A 25,917-nucleotide genomic window follows, 5' to 3' on the forward strand; every position below is an offset into this window, starting at 1 on the left:
GTGTAGCACAGAGAGGACAAGTATTGACGCTACAGCATCTTACTATGCTGATGGGACAGTGACTGCAATGGGGTTATGTGGTGGAGACTTGATAAATAAGATGTGGTACATATATACAATGAAATAAGTCAGGTGGAGAAAGACAAGTACCAAACAGGTCACTTGAAGAAAAACCATGATAAATTAAAGGTGTATAGTATAAACCTTAAAGCACCCCTTACAATAACGGTGTCATAGCCAACGACCCAACAAAGGTTACAAAATGGAATCACAGAAATGCAGTGCACTGAAAGGAAGGAAGACAGAGAACAAAAAGGAAACAAAGAAGATGGGACAGACAGCAAAGACAACAGACCACAAGCTACCCACTTACACCAATAATTGTGTCACATGGAAGTGGTCTCAACACCCCAGTTAACAGGCACAAATGGTCAGACTGGATAAAAAGGTAGGACCCAATCACATGCTGTCTACAAGAAAATCACTTAAAATAGAAAGATGCAAACTTAAAAGTAAAAGGATGGAATAAGATTCAGCATACCCAAAGAAGTCTGGGGAGGCTCTATAAATGTCAGAGAAAGTCCATGTCAGAATACTAACAGACACAAAATGGGCCATTTCTGAACGACAAAGTGGTTAATTAACCAAGAGATACAACAGTCTTCAGTGTTTACATACCTAACCATAAACATGAATCAAAAAACCGGAGGAACTGCAAGGCAAAATACGCAAACCACAACTTGGATCACAGTGTTTCGGTGTCTGGAAAAATCACATGCACCAAGTTTTCCTTAGGCAGCAGGCCCTTGGCTTACATAGGCACCAAGAAGAAGCCACACACTGCAATGAATTCGGGGTTGTCATTAGGAAAGCTGTCCACAATTGTGTGCTGAATGCAATAAGCCGCATACATGCACACACCACTTTTGTAGCATTCCACTTAAATGAGGGACCCAGAAGAGCCAAAGCCATAGAGACAGAGGGGAGGATGGTGGGTGCCAGGGACCGGAAGGGAGACTAGACTGGGCAGGTGTTCTTTAACGGGTGCACAGTGTCAATTAGGAGATGGGAAAGTAGGGGGCGGCTACAAAATTTTTCAAAGTGCTCATTGCTGCAGAACTATCCCCTCAAAAATGGCTCAAGTGGTAAATTTTATGTTATTTTACCACAGTAAATATTGAAAAAGAAAAACGAGACTCAGATGACCGGGTGAAAAGCAGAGGCCTGTAGCTTAGGAGGAGCCGCCTGGCTTACGGCAGGCCTTCAAGTGGCTGATGTCCGGGCTGTGTCTGTGCCCCCGTGCACCCCCACCTTCACAAAACATCCCCCTGTGTCCTGAACTGGACGTTTTCCCACTAAGTCTTTTTGTGCATGTGACATTTTACTCATAGGATACACAAAAGATGGTGACATTTCTGGCTCCAGCTGATACACACGATCAGAAGTTTCATACAGAGAATAGACTTTCTTCATTGGAACTGAGGGGCAGACTCTGGGAAATCCATAGACTTGCTGAAATTGTAGGCACCATTTGAAGTGGGCGTGAGCACGGATACCACAGTCTCTGATTCCAGGTCCTCAAAATGTTCTCTTGGGCTCAAAGGTGCCTGAGGGGTGAGGATGCGTCCCCTGAACCTAGTGTCAGTGAACACTGAGCACAAGAGCTCTGTTCTGCCAAGTATTTTAAAGTTAACTTTCCCTTGAGTCCAAGTCAATGTACCTGGGATCTTTCTTACATACCTACGTCACTCTTGTAGGGCTGACTGTTTCTGCTTACCCTGAACTTCCTAGCCACTCACTAGACATGCTCTGTAGGAGAACATGACAGAGGGCGAGAGTCCACCCGTGTGTCAAGTGGAGAGTGGAGAGGACACGTCATCTGTGGGGGAGGGCTGAAAGGTGACCTGGACGGCTCGAGGATCATCTTGGGGGGTGGTCAGACCTTGGGCCAGTGGCAGGAGACACTGTTTGCCCCTGTTCGGATTGGACTGGCAGTTGCCTGCTTTTCCTTCAAACTGGTTGCTAGGTTGCAGCAACCTATGACCTCACGAGGGTTCCAACCCTCCTGGTTGGCAGGTGCTTGGCAGCACAGGTAGCCAGAAGCATCTTCGCAGAGCTTTTTCCACTCCTAGCGTCTCCTCAGCTGGAGTAGGGATAACGGGCTCACGTTCAGTGAGAATCCACAGAAGGAGTTTGGACAGGGTCTGGTCCCAGAGAAGGCAGGAGTTGGGGACAAATCATGGCCAGTGTTTCATCGAGTTCCCAGGCCGTGAGCCAGAGTCCCCAGCCCGGCCCCTCCGGGAACCCGCCGGAGGTGATGCTGGGGGCAGAAAGACCAGGGCCGCCAGGTGAGGCAGCGGAGGCACGAGGGGCTTGAGGAGGGGGTGCCGACGGCAGGAAGGCCTACCCAGGGGGGGCTTGTGCGCAGGAAGGAGAGACTCAGAATGCCAGGGACTGGAGGGTGAGGCTGTAGGCGTGGGGACAAGGGCGCACACGGGGAAGGGCAGGCACCTGGAGGAGTTATCTAAATGAGGGAGAGTGCTGAGAACGGGGAGATGGAACAATGGCAAAGTGGATGGGGGGCAGAAGGCTGCCAGCAAAGGACAAGGTTGGAGAGATGGCTGGGGACAAGGCCACGGTCTGCGACAGCAGAGGCGCTGGGGGCAGCTTGTCTTTTGGGGGTACTTGGAGTGGTGTGGGAGGGGACACGGGGACCGAGGGATGATCCCAAAGACAACAGCTGGACGCTGTCGCCTGGTTTCTTTACCCAGCAGCCCAGGCACACAGCAGCCCTCTGCCAGAGGGCTGCGGCCGGCACGGGAAGCGGCAGAGGGCGGCCACTCGCCAGGAGGAGTCGGAGGAGGAGGCAGCCCCGGGCAAGGCGGAAGCCTGGGTCGTGGTCAGGCTGTGTGGCCTCAAGATGAGGCTGAAGCAACGGCGGGTGTCCCCGGTGCTGCCCAAGCACCACGAGGCCTTCAAAAGGCTGCCTGGTAGGGGGAACCCTGAGCCCATTCCCCTTGAGAGAAACTTCCAGCGACTATACTTTTGTAATGGAAAAGAATTCTCTGCCGGTTGGTGACCTCTCTGCTCCCAGAGGACTCCTCCGGGGTCACTTAGAAATGGCTGCCAGTAAAGGAGAAGGATGGAGAGATGGCTGGGGAGAAGGCCGCGGTCTGCAACAGCAGAGACACTGGGGACAGCTTGTCTTTTGGGGGTACTTGGAGTGGAGTGGGAGGGGACACAGGGACCGAGGGATGATCCCAAAGACAACAGCTGGACGCTGTCGCCTGGTTTCTTTGCCCGGCAGCCCAGGCACACAGCAGCCCAATGCCAGCGGACTCCGGCCGGCGCAGGAAGCGGGCGAGGCCGGCTGCTCTCCAGGAGGAGTCGGAGGAGGAGGCAGCCCCGGGCGAGGAGGACGCCTGGGACCCAGACATGCTGCGCGGCCTCAAGATGAGGCTGAAGCGACGGCGGGTGTCCCCGGTGCTGCCCGAGCACCACGAGGCCTTCAAAAGGCTGCTTGGTAGGGGGAACCCTGAGCCCATTCCCCTTGAGAGAAACTTCCAGCGACTATGCTTTTCCAATGGAAAAGAATTCCCTGCCAGTTGGTGACCTCTCTGCTGCCAGAGGACTCCTCCGGGGTCACTTAGAAATGAGGGAGGATTAGGCCAGAGGCAGAAGCAATCTGCACTTGGCACACGAAAGCTCGGCTGCCACTGCACCCCTGAGGCTTTCATATCTAAATGCCCCCGTCAGCGTGCGGGGTGCTGACAGGCCATTGGGCGCGCTGATGTGACTGTCAAGGGAGACGATGCCTTCCTGCACGGTGATGGAGCATCACCTTCTGTAGGATCAGACCTGTGCACATCACCCACGGATTCCTGCCCCCCCACCCAGCCACCAAAGAAGGGTGGCACCATCTTTCTGGCCCAATGAGTGCACCTCGGCCTCCCAACCCCAAAAGGTCCCATCAGGAGGCACGGCTGCTCTCTGCTCAGCCCTGCTCCGGCTGTCCGTCTAACCTGTGCCTCTCTTCCCAGGGGACCGTGTTGTTAAAAGATTCCTGGCCTGGGACAAAAATCTGAGGGTGTCTGACAAGGTAACTTTGCCCACTGACATGTGTTCCCTCTCCAGCATCTACGCTGGGGGGCTGGAGGGATGCCTTCTGAACCCACAGTCTCGCCTCATCTCCAACTCGGTGCCTTGTTCACACTGCCCTTTGGGGGACCTGGAGGCTCCTTTCGAGTGAATGGGCAGCCCTGCCCCCACCCCCACTCCCCTGGGGTCCGCCCCTTTGTCTGCGACGATGGCAAGTCCCTTGTCGCCTCAGCCCTGGGGACTCCCCTTTGTGCCAGCTTATCAAAGACCCTTCTGATAGCAGCTGTCCTAAATACCCGGCGTCCCACCGGCAAAGCCTGCGATCCAGGAGTGCCCTGAAGTCCCTCTCCCCACACGGGCGGGGTCTGCCCCCAGTCTCCCCACCCCTCACCCCTCCGTCCTTCCTCTTCTGGGACGTGACCACTCTCCTGTGGTGTTCTCCTCTCCCTCAGTATCTCCTGGCCATGGTCATAGCGTATTTCAGCCGGGCTGGCCTCCCCCCCAGGCAGTACCAGAGAATTCACTTCTTCGTAGCTCTGTGAGTATTGCTGTCAGTGGCCGGCCGTCCATGTTCAGTCCTCCGGGAGGCGGAGGGAGGGGTGTGGGACTCTGACCTTGCATCTATTTTCCTTTTCACTCCACGTGTACCGTTCACTTTGGTATGTGGACAGGATTTTAACAGAGCGGTTTCTATACTGCTGTCTGTGCAGACAGACAACCCTAACACCACTTAAAACCCTGGAACAAACAAAAGACCACATAAAACCCTCCTAAGAGGAGGGACAGAATGGGCACCACGCTGTCCCCAGGTGGCCAGGCTTGAGACCGCACCGCCTCCGAAGCCTCAGCCGCTCTCCTGCCTGAGTCTACATTGAGTGGACCGTCGTCCTCTGGGTTCCCAGGTGGATGCCACAGTGCAGGCCCTCGTCACGTGACACAGACCGAGCATAGGCACTGCCCACCCGTGCTTCCTACAAGGCCTTAAGCGCCCCAAATCCTCCGAGAACACATTTCTAATGCTCCCCGCCCCTCCTCAGCAATGTCACAGGCTAAGGGGGTTCTAAGCCGAGGCCAGCCTTCTCAGTCTGAACTCAACCGTCCCCACAGTCAGCATCACACTTGCTTATGGTCCTCATATTGCACTGCTTTGTTCCAATGCTCCGTCTGAAATCCCTTCCCTCTGTTTTCACATTGTGTCTTCTGACTTGCAGGTGTCTTTGACACACATATATTGGAAGAAAACGACCACTCCTTAAAGTCGGTGCAAAGAGCACGACTGTTACCACGCCTCCCCTGGCCCCCTAACTGTGGTCCCCCAGTAGCACATCAGCTCACATCCTAGTGCCATGTCACGTTCTGGGTAATAGTGACTTCCTATCTCCCCCCTCCCCTTCTCCAAACCATCAGACCAGACACTGTTGCAGGCAGGTCTTGTCAAAATATCCACATGTTCACAAAGCCCTCAGCACGCTACTTTGTGTCGCAAACGTTTAAGTTACACTGAGTCCATGAGGCGATCAGTATGGCATTTGACTGTGAGATAAAAGCATCCATCCACCCACCCATCCATTCAGTGAAATCTTGTAGACTGCATTCCGTGCCAGGGACTAGAAGGGCTGGAAGGAGGGCCTTGAGGAGGGCACATGGCACCCATCCTCCAGCCTGAGCCCCGTGGGAGGGAAGCTACGACTACAGAAACCGGCCAGTCAGTTCCTGCCCTCTGGACGCGCGGACGTCCTCACTCCGCAGGGAGCCGCAGGGTGTGCACATACAACCGGTTTAAAGGGCACAGGGAAGATGATGGGGACATTGCATGGAAGCTGCTCTGCTCACCTTCAGGCCTCCCCGAGGGCCTCTGTCTTCAGCATACAGGTGTGAGAGGTGCCCTTCAGGTCCCTGCCCCGCAGTGGCTTCTTGATGACTGGGTGGCCCCGTGTGACGCTGGTAGGGCTCCCGCAGGTCCTTTGTGAAGATCAGCCTGGGCTTCTCCTTGGAAGCTGACCTCGGCTGGGGATCCTTCCCGTCTTGCTGCTGACCAGCAGCCCGATGTCTCTCCCCAGCTACCTGGCCAACGACATGGAGGAGGACGACGAGGGCCCAAAGCAGGCCATCCTTTGGCTCCTCTACAAGAACAACCGTGCCCAGCGTCTCCTCTTCCACCAGCGGCGAGTCCAATTCGCCCAGTCCATGGGCTGGAAGGCCTGGGTCTCCCGGGAAGAGTGTGAGGAGGTGCGTGAGCAGCTGGGATCTGGGGGCGGGGGAGCCGGACGGCAGTGGCAGTGGGGGGGACATGGGATAGTGGGATCTGGAGGCTGGGCGAGGAAGGAGGGGCCACCTGAGGCCAGAGCCACCTGCCTTCCAGATCCAAGCGTTTGACCCAGAGCTCCCGGTGTGGAGGCGAGACCGCAGCCTGCTTGCTGTGTGAGCGCTCCCGGGACCCTGGAGGCTTGGGCTCACCGGCCCGAAAGAAGGGTAGTCTGGATCCTCAGGTGTACACAGAGCACCTCGTTGTATCAACTTAGGAAGTCACCCTTCCAGACACCGACTCCGCTCCCAGCCACAGGCCGAAGACACACGCAGGTATGACCCCTGCACACAACCAGAGGGGAGGGGGTGGTCATCCTGGGTGATCGGGAGGCATACTGCCCGTGACCCAGTCCACTGACTGCTCTACCCCTCTCCGTCCTCTAACACCCATACGGTCTTAGTCCTAGGACAGAAAGTCACAGCCCTCCACTTCAGGGGCTGCCCACGAGAGGAGCCCTGGGTGTACCAAGCATCTTCAGGTATAGGGTCTTTTCCCTGCTGGTAAGAACTCTCGCCTACCAACAGCTCACGTGCAAGTTCTTCTTGCTTGCCACTCATATACATCACTTGCCCAAATAAGCATCAGAGATCTCCACTCAAGGGGGTATCAGAGATGGTGCTATGCTGCTGCAAGTTTGTGACCCCATTTGGCCAGCGGAGGCATCTGTGCCATGCCACTCCCTGACATTTGGGTCCAGTCTCACACCCACCCCACGAAGGGATGGGCGGTTATTACCTTGGTCAGAGCTATTCCGGTGATGGGCTCCATAGCCAACAAGGCGTGATACACAGAAGCCAGTTGCTCCTCTGTTAACGGCTACCAGACCTCTGCTCCTTTCCGTAATTGTGACCGGAATCCAACAGGTTGGCATGTCCACTCAAGACACTGCCAAAGGCCCCATCTATAACCATCTCCATTTACATGAACATCTAGCTCACAGGGCCTTCATGAATCCATTACACTCAAGGACCATAACGGCCTTGAATGCTTGCTTAGTAGCAGGGAACACAGCTGCACAGGTCTCATCACGGTCCCACCTGATGCCCTTTTGTAGCGACTGGTAGGAGGCCTTCAGAATTTGTGCCAAGTGCAGGATAAACACCCTCCAGGAGCCCAAAACACCCAAAGACTCTTGCACGACTGAGTGCCACAGTGGTAGGGAGGTGGGGAAAGCCTGGACCTTGTCTACGACCACGTCTGGGATAACTTTAGATTTACCTGACCGGACAACCCCTAGGAACTTGACACACAAACCAGGTCCCTGAACCATCCCTATCAAAATACCAACAGCATTCTTCAACAAACTCGAACAAATAGCTGTAAAAGTCATATGGAACCACAAAAGACCCTGAATAGCCAAAGCAATCCTAAGAAGGAAGAATAAAGCAGGGGGAGATGAGGGTTATGCTCCCCAACTTCAAGTTCTACTATACAGCCACAGTAATCAAGACAATTTGATACTGGCACAAGAACAGACCTGTAGATCAATGGAACAGAATAGAGGGCGCAGATATAACCCACACATACATGGCCAATTAATATATGATAAAAGAACGATGGACATACAATAGGGAAATGACAGCCTCTTCCTCAGCTGGTGTTGGCAAAACTGGACAGCTACATGAGAGAGAGAGAGAGAAGGAAATGAGATTACAGTCTAACCCCATACACAAAAGTCAACTCGAAATGGATCAAAGACCTGAACGTAAGTCATGAAACCATAAAACTCTTAGAAGTAAATCATAGGCAAAAGTCTCTTGAATGTAAACATGAGCAGCTTTTTCAAGAACGTGACTCCTCGGACAAGGGAAACAAAAGCAAAGATGAACAAGTGGGACTCTATCCAAGTAAAAAGCTTCTGTACAGCAAAGGACACCATCAGTGGAAGAAAAAGGCATCTCTACAGTATGGGAGAATATATTCATAAATGACATATATGATAAGGGGTTGACAGCAAAATATAAAGAGTTCATGCACCTCAACAACCAAAAGGCAAATAACACGACTAAAAAATAGGCAGAGGATCTGAACACACACTTCTCCAAAGAAGAAATTCAGATGGCCAACAGGTCCATGAAAAGATGCTCCACATCGCTAATTATCAGAGAAATGAGAGTTTAAACCACAATGAGATATCACCTCACATGGGTCAGGATGGCCACCATCCAAAAGACAAACAACGACACATGCTGGTGAGGATGTGGAGAAAGGGGAACCCTCCTACACTGCTGGGGGAATTTAAATTTGTTCAACCATTGTGGAAAGCATTATGGAGGTTCCTCAAAAAACTCAACATAGAATTACCATTTAGCCTAGGAATTCCACTCCTAGGAATCTAACCTAAGAATGCAGCAGCCCAGTTTGAAAAAGACATTTGCACCCCTATGTTTATCACAGCACTATTTACAATAGCCAAGATATGGAAGCAACCTAAGGGTCCATCAGTAGATGAATGGATAAAGATGTGGTACATATACACAATGGAATACTATTCAGCCATAAGAAGAAAATAAATCCTACCATTTGCAACAACAGGATGGAGCTAGAGGGTATTATGCTCAGTGAAATAAGCCAGGCAGGGAAATACAAGTAGCAAATGATTTCACTCATCTGCGAAGTATAAGAACAAAGAAAAAAACTAAAGGAACAAAACAGCAAGCAGACTCACAGAACCCAAGAATGGACTAACAGTTACCTGAGGGAAAGGGACTGGGGAGGATGGGTGGGAAGGGAGGGATAAGGGGGAAAAAGGGGCATTATGATTAGCAGACATAGTATAGGCGGGGGACACAGGGAGGGTGGTACAACACAGAGAAGACAAGAAGTGATTCTACAGCATCTTACTACTCTGATGGACAGTGACTGTGATCGGGTATGTGGGGGGGACTTGATGAGGGGAGTCTAGTAACCATAATGTTACTCATGTAATTGTAGATTAATGATACCAAAAAAAAAAAATCCCATCGGGTCCTCTCAAGTCTGCTGTGAACCTAAAATTGGTCTAAAAAAAGGAAATCTTAAGTGAAAAAATTTTTTAGAAAACTCCACGAGGGCATCTAGGAATCTATCCTCAAAATACATTGGTCAAAATACGAAATCATGTACACACAAGGTTTTTTGTTCCAGCCCTTCAAATACTAGCAGAAGATTGGAAACAACCCAAAGCTGTACCAAGAGGGAACTGGCTGAATCAACTGTGAACTGTCACGGAGGACAGCATTGCGCAGCCGCAAACAGGAACAAGGGAATTCTCCCAGCACTGTACAGGAGTGATCTCCCAGATAGGATAAATGATTAAGTGGGAAAAAAAAATCCAAGGAACAGAACTATGTACACCAAGTATGCTGTCTTATTAATATGTACGGGGTGTACATACTTACATTTTCAAAGAGAAACAGTGGAAGAATAAAGCACAAACTAACAGAAATAGTTCCTATGCAGGGAGGGTAGGGGGAGGCAATGAGTGAAGGGGACAAGCATGGAAGTTAAACTTCTCTGAGTGTACCTTGTTTTAGAGTTCTTATTTTGTAAGTATAAACAGTTTACAAAAATTATAAAGCAAAGAGCAAAAAAAGAAAAAAAAGCAACCCCTTAGAATAAAAAAACAAAAACAGAAATCAATAAACCTGACTGAATAACAACTTGGCAACTACACTAAAAAGGATTATTGGGAGTGACTTTAAAACAGCATTTTGATTGTAAATCCTTAATGGGCTCTATCCTAAGGACCACAGAACCACAAAGAAACAGAACCACAAGGAAATCTTCAGTTGTACTCAGTCACCTTATACATAGTCATTATATTGTTATCGCTATGATGAAACTCTTAGCTCTGTAATAAAGGATAAGGAAGAGAAGATTTTCTGTGTAAGGAAAAAGATAAAAAACAAAATCAAAGAAGTCAAATGGAAACCTTAGATTCTTAAATGTGAATGAGAATTAACAGTTTCTCCAGCTTTAGACATAGACACAATGATAACCCAGTTGCCATGAGCACTGCTAATGTCTAGATTATGGTCCCTAACTCCCATTTATTACCAAAAGGAACAGGACTCCTGTGGGAAACGGCTGATTCCAAGTAGAAAGCATATAAGATGATCCTGGGACATGTTGTCACAGAGAAACCAAAGAAACTGTCAAACACTACTGAAGTCACATTGAAAGGATGCAGGACACAGAGCAAAGGGCTCCTGTTTACTTGGGCCAGACTGGATCCTAAGCATTACAAGTATTAACTCAGCATTAGTAAAATTACTCAACCTCATTTAATCCTCACAACAAGCCTAGCAGGAGGGTGGAATGATGATGCTCATTTTATAGATGAGAAAACTGAGTCCTGGGAAGATGAAAGAAATTGCCCAATATCACACAGCAGATAGGTGGCTAAGTGAGGACTTGAATCCAGGCCATATCACTCTAGGATCCATGACGCTAGCCTTCTTCTCAGCTGCCTCTTCATTCATGTGGGATGTTCAGCTCAAAGCAGAAAAGGAAAGTAAAGAAAATGGCCCCTTGCCTTGACAGAGGCCAGTCTAGGGGCATGTTTAGAACCACGGACAGCACCCCCAAGCGCTTCCCCCCTCATTAGCTCAGCTGTGACTGTAACCAGGGCACTGAGGCTGACCCCAGTGGGGATGCAGGCCCCCTATCTTGTGCAGCTGCAGACCAAGCCCCTATCATGCCCCGCCTCCCCACTGGCCGCTCCTCGCACCCTCCTGACCCACTCAGAGCCATCTGGGCTGTCTTCATCAGGACCACCACTTAAGAGCAAGGATCGCCATTTAATTCCTCATGGGCACCCAGCCAGGTGGGAATGGGCATTCCCACTGTCCAGATAGGGAAACCGAGGCTCACAGAGGTACTTCACTGCCTATGTTCATGCCACTGGGGAGTGGCTGGTTCTGGCACTTGTGCCCTTGCCCCCTCCCCCTCCCCCTCCCCCCGGGTTGGCTCAGCCTCCTGGGAAGCTGAGCGTGGGGTGCTGCTGGCACATGCTGAGGCCTGAGTCACCCTCACTGTGCGTGAATGTCATCTCCCTGGCTGGCAGGAGCTGGGAGGAGGAGGCTGGGTACAGGAGCTTGAGGAGAAGGCCCTGTTCCCAGCAGTAAAGGGGCCTGCCGTGGGAGCTCCTAATGCAACTCCTGCCCTCTGCATTCGTACAGCCACTGGTCAATTCTGCCTCCAGAATGTTCCTGGAACCTGTTCCCTCTTCATCAGTGCCACCAGCCTGGCCAGGCCACGATCAGCTCTCACCTGGACAGTGGGAACTCCCACCCGGACCGTGGGAACTCCCACCCCGTCTCCCTGCCTCACCCCTCACCCCCCTCAATCCACCTTCTGCAAGAGAGAAGCAGCAGGCTTCAGATAAGCTTTGAAGGTGGGACTGACAGCACTTGTGACAAAATGGATAAATGACTATATTTAGCTGCTGCCAACACCTATGTGCCTCTATTTTCTACCGAGGACTAATTTTATTTCTTTCGGGTAACCAGTAAGGTGGACATCCCAGGCTCTCCAAGAGAGGCCCAGGGGCTGGGCTAAGCCCCACGATGCCCTTCCAGCTCCTGCAGGGGCTGCACAGGGTGGCAAACCTGTAACGGTGAGCAAGGGTTCTGTGCTGTGTAATGACCAGAATGCAAGGAAATACAAGAATTGTTATAGCTTTTTTAAAAAACGGATTTAAGAGAGATACCAGCCAAATGCCATGTGCCCACTTTGTCTCTTGATTGGAACCAACCACCCATAAAGATACATTAAGGAAACAATGGGGTGAGGATAGGATTTTAGAGGACGTTAGGGAATCGTTGATTAAATTAAATGAAAACGGGGTTATTTAAGAAAGAGTCCTTACCACTTGGAGGCACATTCTGAAGGATTCATGGATGAAATGATGCGCTGGTAGATATGCAGCAGGGTAGTCCCGCGGGGGCCGGGGGGCGGGGAAGAGGGTGGGGGCAGGTAGAGCAGAAAATCAAGATCATCCGGCCGCAACTGCGCCTTTCTCAAAGTAGTAAATGCTGCGTGTCTGGAATTTACTGGGCCGGCCGGTGGCTTACTGGTCCTGGTAAAGAGCCTGGTGGGGCCAAGCAGCTGACCTGCTGTGGGGTGGTGACACTGGCTCATTATAATATCATCCTCTTTTCTTTTGCGGATATCAAGGGGTAAAGTGAGGATCTGGAGCTAGACTGCACGGTTTAAACCCTGCCTCTGACACTTGCGTGTGACCTTGGCAAACCACATGCCCACTGTGCGTCCCGGTTTCCCCATCTGTCAAATGGGGCGTGGTAATGTCTGCCCGATAGGGTTGTGGGAGTCACGGAAGTTAGCCCTTAGAACAGAGCCCGGCGTGTCAGAGCACTGAAGCAATGTTACTCTGATCACTGCTATTAGGTGAGATTTGAGGGTTCTCATGACTTCTTTCTCTTCTACTTTTCATTTGAGCATCTGTACCTCCACCTTTGTGGGGGAGAATACAGGACGTCTGAGTTTTCTTAAAAACATATTTATTGGGATATAATTTAGATATACCATGCAATTCACCCATTTAAAGCATATGATTCTGTGGGTTTTAGTGTATTCGTGGAGTTTGGCGTCCATGACCACAACCAGTTTTAGAATGTAACCCCAAAACAAGGCACTGTTTCAAGGAAGGTGGGGGAGTGCCCCAGAGCCCTCTTATGGCTTCTCTTACAGCAGAAGGGGTGGGCTGTGGAGGCCACTACCTCTCCACAGCTTCTCTGGAGTGGAGCCAACTGTTGTGTCCTATGGTGTCCTTCAGGGACACCAGGGAACCGCCAGGTGGCCTGGCTTCCAGACACACTGCATTTATTGCCATCATGTGATGTGTATCTTTAGAAAAAGGTGCCCACAGACCACAGTGTGGCTTTCTCTAGCTCAGTGATAATCTGCCACAGTTTAATTTCCTCCTTTTTTCTCAAGAGGGAGGGAGAGAGAATCCCTACCGGCATGGTGGGTGTTAAAGGTGCTACAAGGCCCATCAAAGGGCATTTAATGACCAGCCCCGGGAAGAGGGGACTGTGATGGAGAAGGCTGGAGAATGGCTCTGGGGTGTTTGGCTCAGCAACTAGGGAACTGGTGGGGACATCTACTGAAACAGGGGACGTGAAGGGAGGCAAGTAGAAAAGGGGCAGAAGAATCTGTAGCTCCCACTTTCTCAAAACAGTCATGAGACTTGGATGAGATGTGATAAACCTTTGGGATGGGACTTAGCTGGGTTTAAATCCCGCCTCCTGCCTTCTAGGCCATGGGGCCTGGAGCAAGTCCCACTGCGGCCGGGTCTCCTGGTCTCTAAAATGGGGCCCACAGAACCTGAAGCCCGGTTGTGAGGGTCCGGGGTCTCGGGCTGCAGTGCCCAGCCTGGGGCCTGGCAGGCAGGACGGGGTCTGTGCACGTGGACTTCCTGTGATGAGTGTCACTTCCCCTCTGGCTCAGAGCCTGGGGAAAGTCCATCTCAGGGAGTGCCTGTAAGGGGGCTGTGGGAGGCAGACCCTGGGAAGACCCTGGGAAAACACGGGCGGGGGGTTCCCAGGCTGAAGGAGAAGGGAGATTCTGGCCAGTGAGGGGACCGGAATAGGTTGCCCTGGTCTGGTGCCCACCAGCCTCCGGTGTCACACTCACCCAGTGCCCGGGCCCGTCTCCCGCCATGGCCCTACTCCTCGGAGGGCAGAGGGCACGCGGCCCACCCTCCCTTTAGTCTCCATCACACCACTTGGTAGAGTGTGACCCCTCTCTGAAACGTTACCACACTGATACATTTTTGTGTTCCCCACCACATCCTCTAGAATGTCAGCTCTTTCTGTTCATACTCCATCCCCAGGACCTGCTATGCGCTTACTGGATGGCTGCATGGACACTCCCGGGTGGGGTGGGCTGGGCCTGGGCAGGAGCGCCCTGGAGGAGGCCTCTGGGGGCCCCAGTCTCCAGGGTGGCTGGCAGACAGCCCTGGGGCTGGAGGACTGGAGGGCAGGGGAGGCTCGGGCCCAGGAGAGGTCACCCAGCAGCTCCAGGGACGGGCAGGGCTCGAGCTCCGCCCCATAGGGGTGCAGGTTCCCAGGCGGGAGAATTGGCCCAGCTCCCGCAATATGCTTTCTGTGGAAGCAGAGCCACACCCCTCCTGTCCTCCGGTGAATGGCCCTGGCAGGGGACTCCAAGCTGGTGGTGGCCGGTGGGGGCTTGGAGCTCGCCAGACCCTGCTCCTGAGAATGGGCTGCCCCCAGCCGGCCTGGCCATGCTTGTACAGGACCCCAGGCCTCTCCACGGGTCCTCCCCATCCTCTCTCCAGAGACCAGACCAAGGCTAGGCCTGTCGGCTGCCTCTCTGCTGAAAACCCTCCAAACCCACCATCTCTCCGTTCTTGCCTCAGTCCAAGCTGCTCAGGGGTTTCATCTGTCCTCCCGGCTCTCCTGGCCCTTCTGATCTGTTTTCCACGAGGCAGACACAGGCACCTCTTTAATATTTAATTTGGACCCACTTTCCCAGGGATGCTGAAACCTTAGTGTCCTCGCAGTGCTTGGAGGATAAAGCTCGGCCACCTTCCCCTCTGGCCCGGCCCTCCCCCGCTGATGTCCGTGCCTGCGGTGTCTCTCACATGGGCCCTGAGGGGTGCTCCTTGACCACTGGGCCTTGGCATATGCAGTTCCCTCTGCCAGGAAAGATCTTTCTGCTCTTCTCTGCCCAGTTAGTTGTTCTTCCCCAGCTTTCAGATCAGGCCTCAGACATCACTTCCTCTGGGAAATGTTTTCAGACCCCCAGCCAGGTCACAACCTCACCCACCCATCCCTCACACACACTCTTGGCACCATACTTGTCTTCAGGGACTGTACTGGGTAATTACATAATTATTTGTTTAATGTCCGTCTCTCCTTACACTGTAAATGTCCAGGGGCAGGAATCAGCCCTCCCACCTGCACCCAGAACATCAGTTTGTGGGGGGGGCAGGGAAGACACGTTCATTCCTTCAACAAGCATTTGCTTTCAATAAACATTCCTGAGAATCCACTGTCACTGGGCCACAAAGTTGGCAGAGACCTGATCCCAGCCCTCAGGGAGCCTTAACCTGTTGGGGCCCACAGATGCTATGGTGAGACCGGGGCTGGCCTGGGCCCACAGAGCAGGATCGCAGGGAGGGCTTCCTGGGGCAGTCTTCACAGAGAGTAGAGGTCTGGAAAAAGGGGAAGGGAACTCCCAGCCACGGGAACAGTGCACAAAGGCCTGGAGATGGAAGGAATCACCAGCCGCCGTGCAGGGCTGTAATGCAGCGAGGGGGCAGGGGCAGAGGATATAAAGACAGGCGGGAATGCTGAGGGCCCCTGAGTCTGGGCAGAAACACATGGCCGAGAGCAGCCTTCCTGCCTCTGCCACTCACTCCCCCGGGCCTCCCAGCCAGGATGGGTCAGGACCCACTGGAGGCATGCTCTTGGGCTCCAACTCCTTCCCTCAGGGCCAGAGAAGCAGGGGCAGGGCTTGGCAGGGGTCCGGGGCAGTGCGGGCAGCTTTTCCTTAGCACATCAGGGGTCAGGGAGCCCTGAGTTGTGCCAGCTCCGCTCAGAAACGACTGGCATGTTCCTCACACCCTCTGGGCTAGAGCCCAGTGCTCATGCTGCCCCTGTACCAAGCCCATGTGCAAGGGTGATGTGAGGGTCAAATGCTCGTCGGGTTTTGAAGATTAAGTGTGTGTTATGGACTGACTTGTGTCGCTTTTCCAAAATGCATATGCAGAAGCCCTCGACCCCCATTCCTCACAATATGACTGACTATATTTGGAGACAGGGCCTTTAAAGAGATGATTAAGGCAAAATGAGGCCATTAGGGCAGATCCTAATCCAGTCTGACTAGCGTCCTCATAAGAAGAGATCAGAGCACACGGAGAGAAACCAGGGGCACACACGGAGAGAAACCGGGGGCACACACAGAAAAGACCAGGAGAGAACAAGAGCAGGCATCTGTAAGCTACGCAGACAGGCCTCAGAAGAACCAAGCCACCAGCACCTTGACCTTGAACTTCTAGCTTCCAGAACTGTGAGAACATAAATTCCATTGTTTCAGTCACCAGTCCATGGCAGTTTGTTCTGGCAGCCCTAGCAGACGAACACAGTATGAAAAAGGAATATAGAATACCTCGGTAACAATTTTCATATTGATTCCACATCCTGGGTTTGGATATACTAGGGTCAAAGAAAATACATTACTAAAATTAATTTTCCCTGGTTCTTTCTACTTTTCTTTGATAGGGCTCGAAAATGTAAAAGTTCACGTGTGGCTCTCATTTGTGGTTCACATCATATTTCTACGGGATGTCAGAGCCTAGCTCACTGCCGGGCACAGAGCAGCTGCTCAACAAAGATCTGTTGCACAAGTGAATTAAGTAGTTGTCTTGAGCGACTCATGGTCCGGAAGGAGGGAAACTGGCTTTTCACGGTATTCCCTTTGATTTGAACATGAGCAAATATCTTCTTAAAGGAAGTAAAAGATGTCTAAAATAAAAGACAGTAAAATACATCCCTTGTGATGACTTAATGTATTAAGACAGGATGACAGTAGCTTTCATATACTTAGAAGATGCCTCCTACAAATATGGACATAATAGTCAACCACCAGTTGTCCTCAGAGGGATAAATAGGTCAGCCAGGAACTGCCAGAGATTCCCCTCCACTCCCCAGGCTCAGGCAGGGAAACGGTCCCCAGCAAACCTTGCACAAGCCTCTTCCCCGGGAAGAACAAAACAGACGTCCTCAGTATCAACAACCCAAGGCCCACTGCTCTCCAATCCTCCTGCCCACTGCTGGGGTTTGCTATGTCCCTCCATAAAATGGGCACAGTGAGCTCACTCGATTTTTTTAAATTGCTTACAATAGAAAATTTCAAACATGTACAAAAGGACAGGGGCATCCACACAGCACTCCCTCTCCTCAACAACCATCAACCATCAATGGCCAGTCATTTCACTTCACATATAACCCTCCCAACCCTGATTATTTTAAAGCAAATCCCAGCTGCATAATACTTTAGCTCTAAGTAGTTCAATCGGTTTCTCTAAAAGATTAAGCCTCTTTTTCAAAACATAACCACAATACCTTTACAGTATTATTATACCAAATAAAAATGAACAATGTTTGAATATCATCCAGGATCCCCTTGGCGTTCACAGTTCCCCAAATATCAACTAAAAAAGAAAAACAGTTAATATAATGGAATCAAGATCCAAACATGGTCTACATGTGGAAATTGGTTTCTGTTTTTCTTAAATCTCTTTTAATGCAGATTCTAGATCATTCCAGCAGTTCCGTCTATCCTTCTGGCTCATCTCTCCCTCTCCTGCCAATGTCCACAATATTCTTTGTCTATTTGCTGCACAACAAATGACCATAAGACTTATTAACTGCAAACAACAAATACTTGTTATTGCACAGTTTTTGCGGGGCAGGAATCTGGACATGACTTCCTCCAACCCAGGGTCTCTCCCAGGCTGCAGCTGAGAGGTGGGCCCGGGCTACGGTCTCATCTGCAGGCTTGACTGGGGAAGGATCTGCTTCAGCACTCACTCGGGAGACGTTGGCACCCTCAGTTCCCTGCCACGTGGGCCGCTCCACCAGGGCAGCTCACAACTCATTTCACCAAAGTGAGCTAAGGCAAGAAGCAAGAGAGTAAGCAGTGGACCTCACACTTGTGTGTGCACCAAGCTCACCTGGAGGAGCTGCTGGAACACAACTTGCTGGGCTCCATCCCTGGAGGTCCTCATCAGTAGGCTTGGGTGGGGCCCAAGAATGTGCATTTCTAACAAGTTCCCAGTGATGCTGAGGACCACGTCTCAGGAACTAAAGTATTATAGAGACCCTCTCCCTCATTTTTTATTTCTTCATTGCACTTTCTCTGCTGATGGGATGCTCTTAAGGATCTCTAAGTGAGGACACTGATTTCAGCTCTGGCCACAAATTAATAATTAGTTGGCAAGCTTTAAAAAAAAAAAATGCTTAGAGGCCTGATTCAAGATCTACTGAAAATGGAGCAGGGGTTTCTGGAAGTGTGTGTTTAAAGCTCTTCATGTGATTCTCTTGTGCAGCCAGCGATGAGAACCACTGGGCTAGGAAAGCAGGGGCTGGCCCTGGGTTAAATCCCTTTAAATAAGCACAGTGATGGTGGCAGCTGGTGCTTAGTCGGGGTGTAATTAATGTCACAGGCCCTGCACTAAATGCTTCGTTTGTATTTTCTTGTCTCATCTTCACAATAGCCCAGCAAGGTGGGCGTCATGATTCATTACCCCCATCTCACACATGAGGAAACTGAGGCTCAGAGAGGAGGAACTTGCCCGAGGCCCCTCATTGTGGTGATTTTCAAATACATCCACATAATCTTTCACACTCCTCCCTTCAAAAAGTGGAGCCTCCCACTGAGCATGGGCTGGACTTAAGACCCACTCCTAGAATACGGTGGGAGTGATGGAGGGTGATGCTGTGACCAGGTCATAAAAGACATTCTTCCTGCTCCCTTTCTGGAATCACTGAGGCTCGGGGAAGCTGGCTGTCACGTTGTGAGGACCCTCAAGCAGCTGTGGGAAGAGGCCCTGTAGTAAAGAACTGAGGCTGCCTGCTTACAGCCAGGAGTAAGCCATGCGGAAGCAGGTCCTCTGGCCTATCAAGTCTTCATATGACTGATGCTCTGGCCTGGTATCCTGTCAGCAACCCCATGAGAAGCCTCAAGCCAGAACCACTCAACTGAATCACTCCTGAATTCCTGACCCACAGAACTATGAGAAAATAAGTGTCTGCTAAGAGCTGGGATAATTTGTTATGCAGCATTAGATAATTAGTATATTGCATAAGTTAAACTCAGGTCTGAGTGATTCCAGGGGCACCATGCTTACCCCCACCCTTCAGTCAGGGCCTTCCAACAGGCAGACCTGAGAGATGTGAGCTTTGTACAGTTTCAGTCCCCACCCCATCTGGGAACCCTCTGCCCTCTGCCTGCAGACCATGTGAGGTTTCCTATCAGGACCCAGTGGCCCCTGTTTTTCCTGGGACACTAGACTGCAAGTGTCATGGAAGCAGGGACAATGACTGTTGATCACACAGTAGGTGTTCAATAAACAGCTATTCTATGAATAGTCACTTTGAATCAGGCTTTATGGGGGACCATGTTGGCTTACTAGGAGCCTTTTTTCCAGGTAATACAATGAGGGTCTGTCTCTTTCCAGAAGGCTGAAAACTCGCTGAGGAGGCCATACCATCTCCATACCCCCAGCAGGGGCTGGGACACAACCATCGGGAGAGCACCTCTGGTGACCAAGCCCAGCTATGGGCTACTCATGCCTTTTGTGCAGATCATTTCCAAATCTTTTAGTAATGTAGGACCACTTATTCCCATTTTATGCATAAGAAATCTAGGCTCAGAGAGGATAACTGGGAAGTGGCAGAGCGAGGCTCAAATGCAGCTCGAAGCCCTTTGTTTCCTGGGGCAGGAGGGAAGGCAGGCCTAGGGCTCATGCTGGTCTCTGTCCCTTCTCCATGGAAAGCCCCCAGCCCTCAGATCTGGAGAAGAAAGGCTGTGCTTCAAGCTCAGCTGTGGATAAAAGCTCCGAAGAGCCAAGCCTTGGGAATGAGTCTGCCTGACCCCGAAGCAACCCCAAGCCCAGGATGGCAGCTGCGAATAATGGATGACACTGGGGGAACATTATGGTCAGTCATTTGTCTCCACTGTGGAAGGGAGCCAGCTGCCTGTGGAAGGGGACAACAGATGGACCTCCCCACCAGCAGCTCCCCCTTGCAGCCTTTCACCAGCCTCAGGGTCCAAGGCAGGGACCACAGGGGAATCAGGGGTTGACCCCACTGCCTAGTTCCCCCATTTCAACCTCTAGACCCTTCTTCCAGGAGAAGCAGCCATTTCTCTCCCAGAGCCCAGGGACTGGGCTTTTGATATGTGGTAGTGATGGTTGAGGGCTCTGTGGCCAGACTGCCATAGTTCAAGCCCTCTGACTCATGCCAGCTGTGTGTCCTTGGGGCACTTACTCATGTTACTGTAGGCTCAGCTTCCCTGTCCATAAAGTGTGGAAAATATCATCTATTTCATGGAGCTGTCGGGGTTAAATGAGTCAACACATGTAAAGTGCTTGGCACATTACCTGGCACATATAAATGCTCAATAAATGCTAGTCTGTGTTCTTAGGCTGTGTACCTGACAATGTAGAAAGCATTCTGCATACATTATCTCATGCAATCCGCAAAACAACCAAGGACAGCATCTACTTTAATTCCCATTTTACAGATGAGAAAACTGAGGCTCACAGAGTTGAGGCATAAGATCTCACAGGCAGGGAGCAGATTTTGAACTCAGAATCCAGCGAGCAATTTCCAGTACCCTCAAGGATCCCAGCTGAATGTTGTATTCCACTATCCCCCAAATACACTTATCACCCTACAAAAGCATCTAAGATTAACTAATCCCTACCTCATACCATATATACAAAAGTCAACTCCAGATTAAGGACTTAAATGCCAAAAACAAACAATAAAAACACTTTAAAAATCTTAAGTAGAAATTATAGGTAAATACCTTTTAGACTTTAATGTTGGGAAAGATGATATATTATGAACTTAAATGTTAAAAACAAACCTTCAGAATCCTTCATAGAAAACATAGGAGAGCATATTTCAGACTTTAGGATTACAAAAAATGTTTAACATTATCAGTGATCAAGGAGATGCAACTCAAGATCTCAAATGGCAACAGTTTTACACTCAGTTGGGAAAGTTTTGGAATCTTATAATACCAAGTGTCAGAGAGGACCTGGACTGTACACATTGCCGGTGGGCACACAATGCAATCACCTTGGAAAGCAGCTTGCTATTAGCTCCTGAAGCTGAACGTTCACATATTCTGAATCCCAGTGGTTCTATTTCTAGATAAACACCCCGGAAAAACTCTTGCACGCATGCACCAAGAGTCACTTACGAGAATGTCCAAACAGCACTTCAGGTCAGCAGACACTGGGATGCCACCCAGAAGACCGCCCACAGGAGGGCAGACGGATCATTCACCTGGGGAGATACGACACAACAGTTAAGTGAACTGTTATGGGCCAGTCTTAGGTACGTTCTGTTACAAGGAGAGATTAAGCCCCCAAAGATTCATGCACCTTGATGCCCTTTCTTTGGTTGTCTGGATTTTCTGCTGTGTGTTGAATTGTGTCCCCAAAAAGATATACTGAAGTTCTAATCCCTGGAACCTGTAAATGTGACCTTATTTGGAAATAGTGTCTTTGCAGTTGTAATTAAGTTTAGAGGCACTCACGCTGGGTTAGGATGGGACTAACCATGCACAGTCAGTTAATTTTTGGCAAGGGCAACAATAACAGAAAATTAAGAAAAGACAGTCTCTTTAATAAATGGTGCTGAGAAAACTGGGTATTCACATGCACATGAATGAAACTGGACCCAAGTCTATACCACTTACAAAAATTGACTCAAAATGGATCAAAGACTTAAATGTAAGGCCTGACATTGTAAAACTCCTAGTAGAAAATGGGAAAATCTCCTGGACATTAGGTTTGCAATGGTTTCTTGGAAAAGACATTGAAAGCTGAAATAAGCAAGTGCAACCACATCAAACTACAGAGCTTCTGCACAGCAAAGGAAATGAATAAACTGAAAAGGCAACCAAGAGAATGGGAAAAAGTATTTGCAAGCCATAAATCTGATAAGGGATTATTATCCAAAATATATAAAAATTTCATGCAACTCAATAGCAAAAAAAAAAACACAAAACAATAAAAACAATCTGATTAAAGTGGACAAAGGACCTGAATAGACATTTTTCCAACAAAGACATACAAATGGCCAATAAGTATATAAAAAGATGCTCAACATCAGGGAAATGCAAATCAAAACCACAGCAAGCTTCACACCTGTTAGAATGACTGTTATCAAAAAGACAAGAATAACAAGTGTTGGTGAGGATGTGGAGAAAAGAGAACCCTCCTACCCTGCTGGTGGGTATGCAAAGTGGGGCAGTAAAGTTCCTCAGAAAATTAAACAGAACTACCATATCATCCAGCAATCCCAGCTCTGGGTATATATCTGAAGGAAATGAAATCACAATCTTGAAGAGATAACTGCACCCCCAGCATTATCCACAAACAGGCAAGACATGGGGCGATCTAAATACCCTTTGACAGATGAATGGATAAAGATGTGATGCATGTACATATATATATAAAATAGCAAAAAATATCCTGGCATATTATCTGACCACAAAAAAGAAGGAAATTCTGCCATTTGCAAAAACATGGGATGAACCCGGAGGGCATTCTACTAAGTGAAACAAGTCAGAAAGAAAGAGACCAACACTGTTCGCCATCACTTGTATGTGCAATGTTTTTTTAAAAAGACCCATTTCATAGAAACAGAGGGCAGAATGGTATTGTTAGGGGCTGGGTGGAGAGACAAGGAGGGAGATGTAGGTCAAAGGGCACAACCTTCCAGCTATAAGATGAGCAAGTGCTAAAACAACACAAAGCTGCTGACATAGATCTTAGCATTCTTTCCCCCTCCCCAACCCCTACACATAAGTTAACTCTGTGAGATGGATGTGTTCATTATTTTGACTGAAATATTTATTTGTATGTATTTATATGGATATCAAATCATCCTGCTGTATGCTTTAAATATATGCCATTATATTTGGCAAATTATTCCTCAATAACATGGGGGGGGGGGATAGAAGCGCCAGTGTCACAGGGAAGAGGGTCACGTTGAGACAGCAGCATCTGGAAGTCCAGGATGCCCAGGACAGCTGGGAGCCCCCAGAAGCTGGGAGAGGGGCAGGAACAGGCCCTTCCCCAGGCTCTGCAGAGGCGACGTGGCTCTGCCGACACCATGAGTTGACTTTTGGCCTCTAGAACTGGTAGAGAGAAATTTCCATTGTTTGAAGCCACCTAGTTTGTGGTTAATTTATTCCAGCAGCCTAGGAAACTCATATACTCTTTTAATAAAGTTAGTAAGAAGAAACTAAAATTGAAAATATACTTTTAGGATGTAGGTATAATAAGACTACAGATAGGAAAGCAGGCAATAGGGACCCCAGGCAGGGATGGGGAGACCTCAGGGCTGGGTGTTGGCTGTTATTAGGGTCCTAGCTTTTAATCAGTGGGTTGCCTGGTATGTATTATGTGATTAAAATAACTGAAAATGTTTAATAAAAGAGGTCATGCAAGGACCAAACAGAATATACCATGATCTGGATTATGATCTGTCCACAATTTTATGTACCTGAAGTTCACAAAAAAATTTCCCAGTGAGGGCTGAGTTTTGCCTGTCTGGCTCACAGAACTCTCCCCAGCACAAATGCTTAAGCACATCGTAGGTGCTCAATAAAGACTGGGTGAATGAATGGAAAATGGAGTGAATGGGTGAACGATCCGGGAATGGATGATGAACAGGGGTGCTCAGGTGGGTGTGGGTGTTCGGGGGCGTGGTGTGGATGGAAGCACAGGGCAGACGGCAGGGGCAGGAGGCACATCAGGCCGGGCATGCAGATAACTCCCCTTAGGCTACTCCTCATCACACTGAGGCCTCGGACCCCAGCAGTGAAGAGCAGAGCCCACTGGGCCCCTTAACCCAGGACAACCCAGATGGGAGCTTTCCTGCCCATGACCCACTCTGTCTCCCAGCCATCCATCTACCACCCCCACCACTGCTTCCATCTCCCCGTACCATGTCTCCAGTTACCCCATTATATTTTGCTTTAATTCACAAAACATGGAAGGTAACTATAAACATAAATACGCACAAAGCAACACATTGCTAAATTCTAGTTCACAAGTGTGGATTGCCCAAGATTCTGAGCCCAAGGTCCACTCCATCCTGGTTCTAAAGGCTAGCATTCGAGAGCTGTTAAAGACGCCTAACAGCAAGTGACTCTTTCTCCCCTTGATTGAGAATTGCTGTGATTCAGAGCTAGTGATGCCCTGTGTCCCACCGAACCTCACCCTGCAGAATTCACCAGTGCGTCACCTCTCAACCTTTGGGAAACTCCCCTCTGGCCAAGCAGTTTTCATTTTGCTTTTAGGCCTGGCACCCTTATGCCCCAGGAGCAGATGCCCACCCAGCCTGGTGCCTGTGGGCTGGGCAGGGGGACCCAGCTGAAGGGAGTCTCTCCTGAGGCTGGCTGAGGCCTCTCCACTCCCCTGCAAGCCCCTCCCTTGTCCCAGCCCCTCTGGCACCCCAAGGGAAGCAGGCTCAGGGCCAAGCTGGCACAGGGCAGGCCCAGCTGAGCCCCAGAAAGCCCCAGGGAGCGAGGGCAAGTTCATCCCTCGCCCTTAATTATGTTCCTGACTAATGAACATCTGAGAGGCTCCATACCCTTGACAGGGAGGACTGCTGGGACGCTGGGGGGAGGGCAGTTCCACAGGCCAGATGTTGCCATGAAGGGAGGTGGTAGGGGCCCTGAGGGAGGAAATGGGCGTGGGGAGGGGAGCTATACTTCCTGCCTCCTCTTTGTAGGGGAGAAAGCTGGGGCTGGGGCAGGCAGTTAGGGTCGTGGTTACACACAGGATTCTGCAGTCTGCAGTGCGGGCTCGAATCTAGGCCCAGTGTTTACCCACCAGCTGACCTTTAGTAGATGCCTTAGCACCTTGCTGCTCGAAGTGTGGTCCACCAACCACCAGCACCACCTAGCAGCTTGTGGGAAATGCTGGATATCAGGCCCCGACCTACTGAGTCAGAATCCACACTTTCACAAGAACCTCCCAGGTGATTTTTGCACACATGTGACATTCTGTGCCTTGGTTTCCCCAACTGTAAAATGGAGATTAAATTGAGTTTCTGCATATGTAGCGCTGAGAACAGTGTTTGCTGCTATTATTATTACTTACTGTTATTGTTATTATTGAAGCAACTCACTCTGGGTAAGATGATGGCTGGGCACGGATGGGCTACTCCTAGCCTCCCACTTCCCAGCACCCCAGAGGCAGATTTCATGAGACCCACTGTGAAAAGAAGGAGCCCGAGGTTCAGAGAAGTGCAGTGACTTGCCCAAGATCAAAATGGGGAAGCCCAAGGTCACCCCCACACCTAGTACTGATGTCAGTAGTGAATGGGTGGGACTCCTTCCTCTGTACCAAGCCCTGGATGCGCTCACAACCATCCTGTGAGGTCAACTTTAATATCACTCCCATTTTTCAGATGCCAAGACTGAGGGACAGAGAGGTTAGGCTGCTTTTCCAAAGCTATTCAGCAGTCAGGCTGAGTTTACACCCAGGTAGTCCGACTCCCAACTTCTGTGTCACACTGATTGCCCTCACCATTTTTTACCCAGAATCTGTCCCCACAAAGGGTCCCTGCCTCCATCGTTTTGCAAGCCCTGGCTCTGGGGCTCCAAGCCCTGTCCCTCCCACGTCCTCACCACTAACGAGGTCTTTGGAAACCTGAGGCTGGGACTGCAGAGGCCCCTGGAACTGGCTCTGGGGGAAGAACCTGCCTCTATCCACTCTGGGCTCCCCG

The 25,917-nt window shown here is 50.2% G+C and overlaps 1 protein-coding gene and 1 long non-coding RNA gene across 3 annotated transcripts in view; one reads left to right on the plus strand and one right to left on the minus strand.

Moving 5' to 3' along the window:
- LOC140843975 (uncharacterized) overlaps positions 1-25,917 on the minus strand; it is a 104,270-nt gene that overhangs the window by 77,062 nt on the left and 1,291 nt on the right. For both annotated transcript variants that reach the window (XR_012121974.1, XR_012121975.1), the window contains exon 2: positions 21,371-21,456. This is a non-coding gene — a long non-coding RNA (uncharacterized lncRNA). The remainder of the gene's footprint in view (positions 1-21,370; positions 21,457-25,917) is intronic.
- On the plus strand, positions 2,142-12,214 carry LOC108393817 (putative speedy protein E7). The gene is made up of 8 exons (XM_073214131.1): positions 2,142-2,348; positions 2,775-2,990; positions 3,308-3,523; positions 4,041-4,099; positions 4,551-4,636; positions 6,159-6,327; positions 6,461-6,678; positions 11,569-12,214. Exons 1-7 carry the CDS (start codon positions 2,240-2,242, stop codon positions 6,521-6,523), a joined length of 918 nt encoding a protein of 305 aa, XP_073070232.1. The 5' UTR covers positions 2,142-2,239; the 3' UTR covers positions 6,524-6,678; positions 11,569-12,214.

The sequence above is a fragment of the Manis javanica genome, chromosome 10 (genome assembly GCF_040802235.1).
Source record: "Manis javanica isolate MJ-LG chromosome 10, MJ_LKY, whole genome shotgun sequence".
Taxonomy (NCBI): Eukaryota; Metazoa; Chordata; class Mammalia; order Pholidota; family Manidae; genus Manis; species Manis javanica.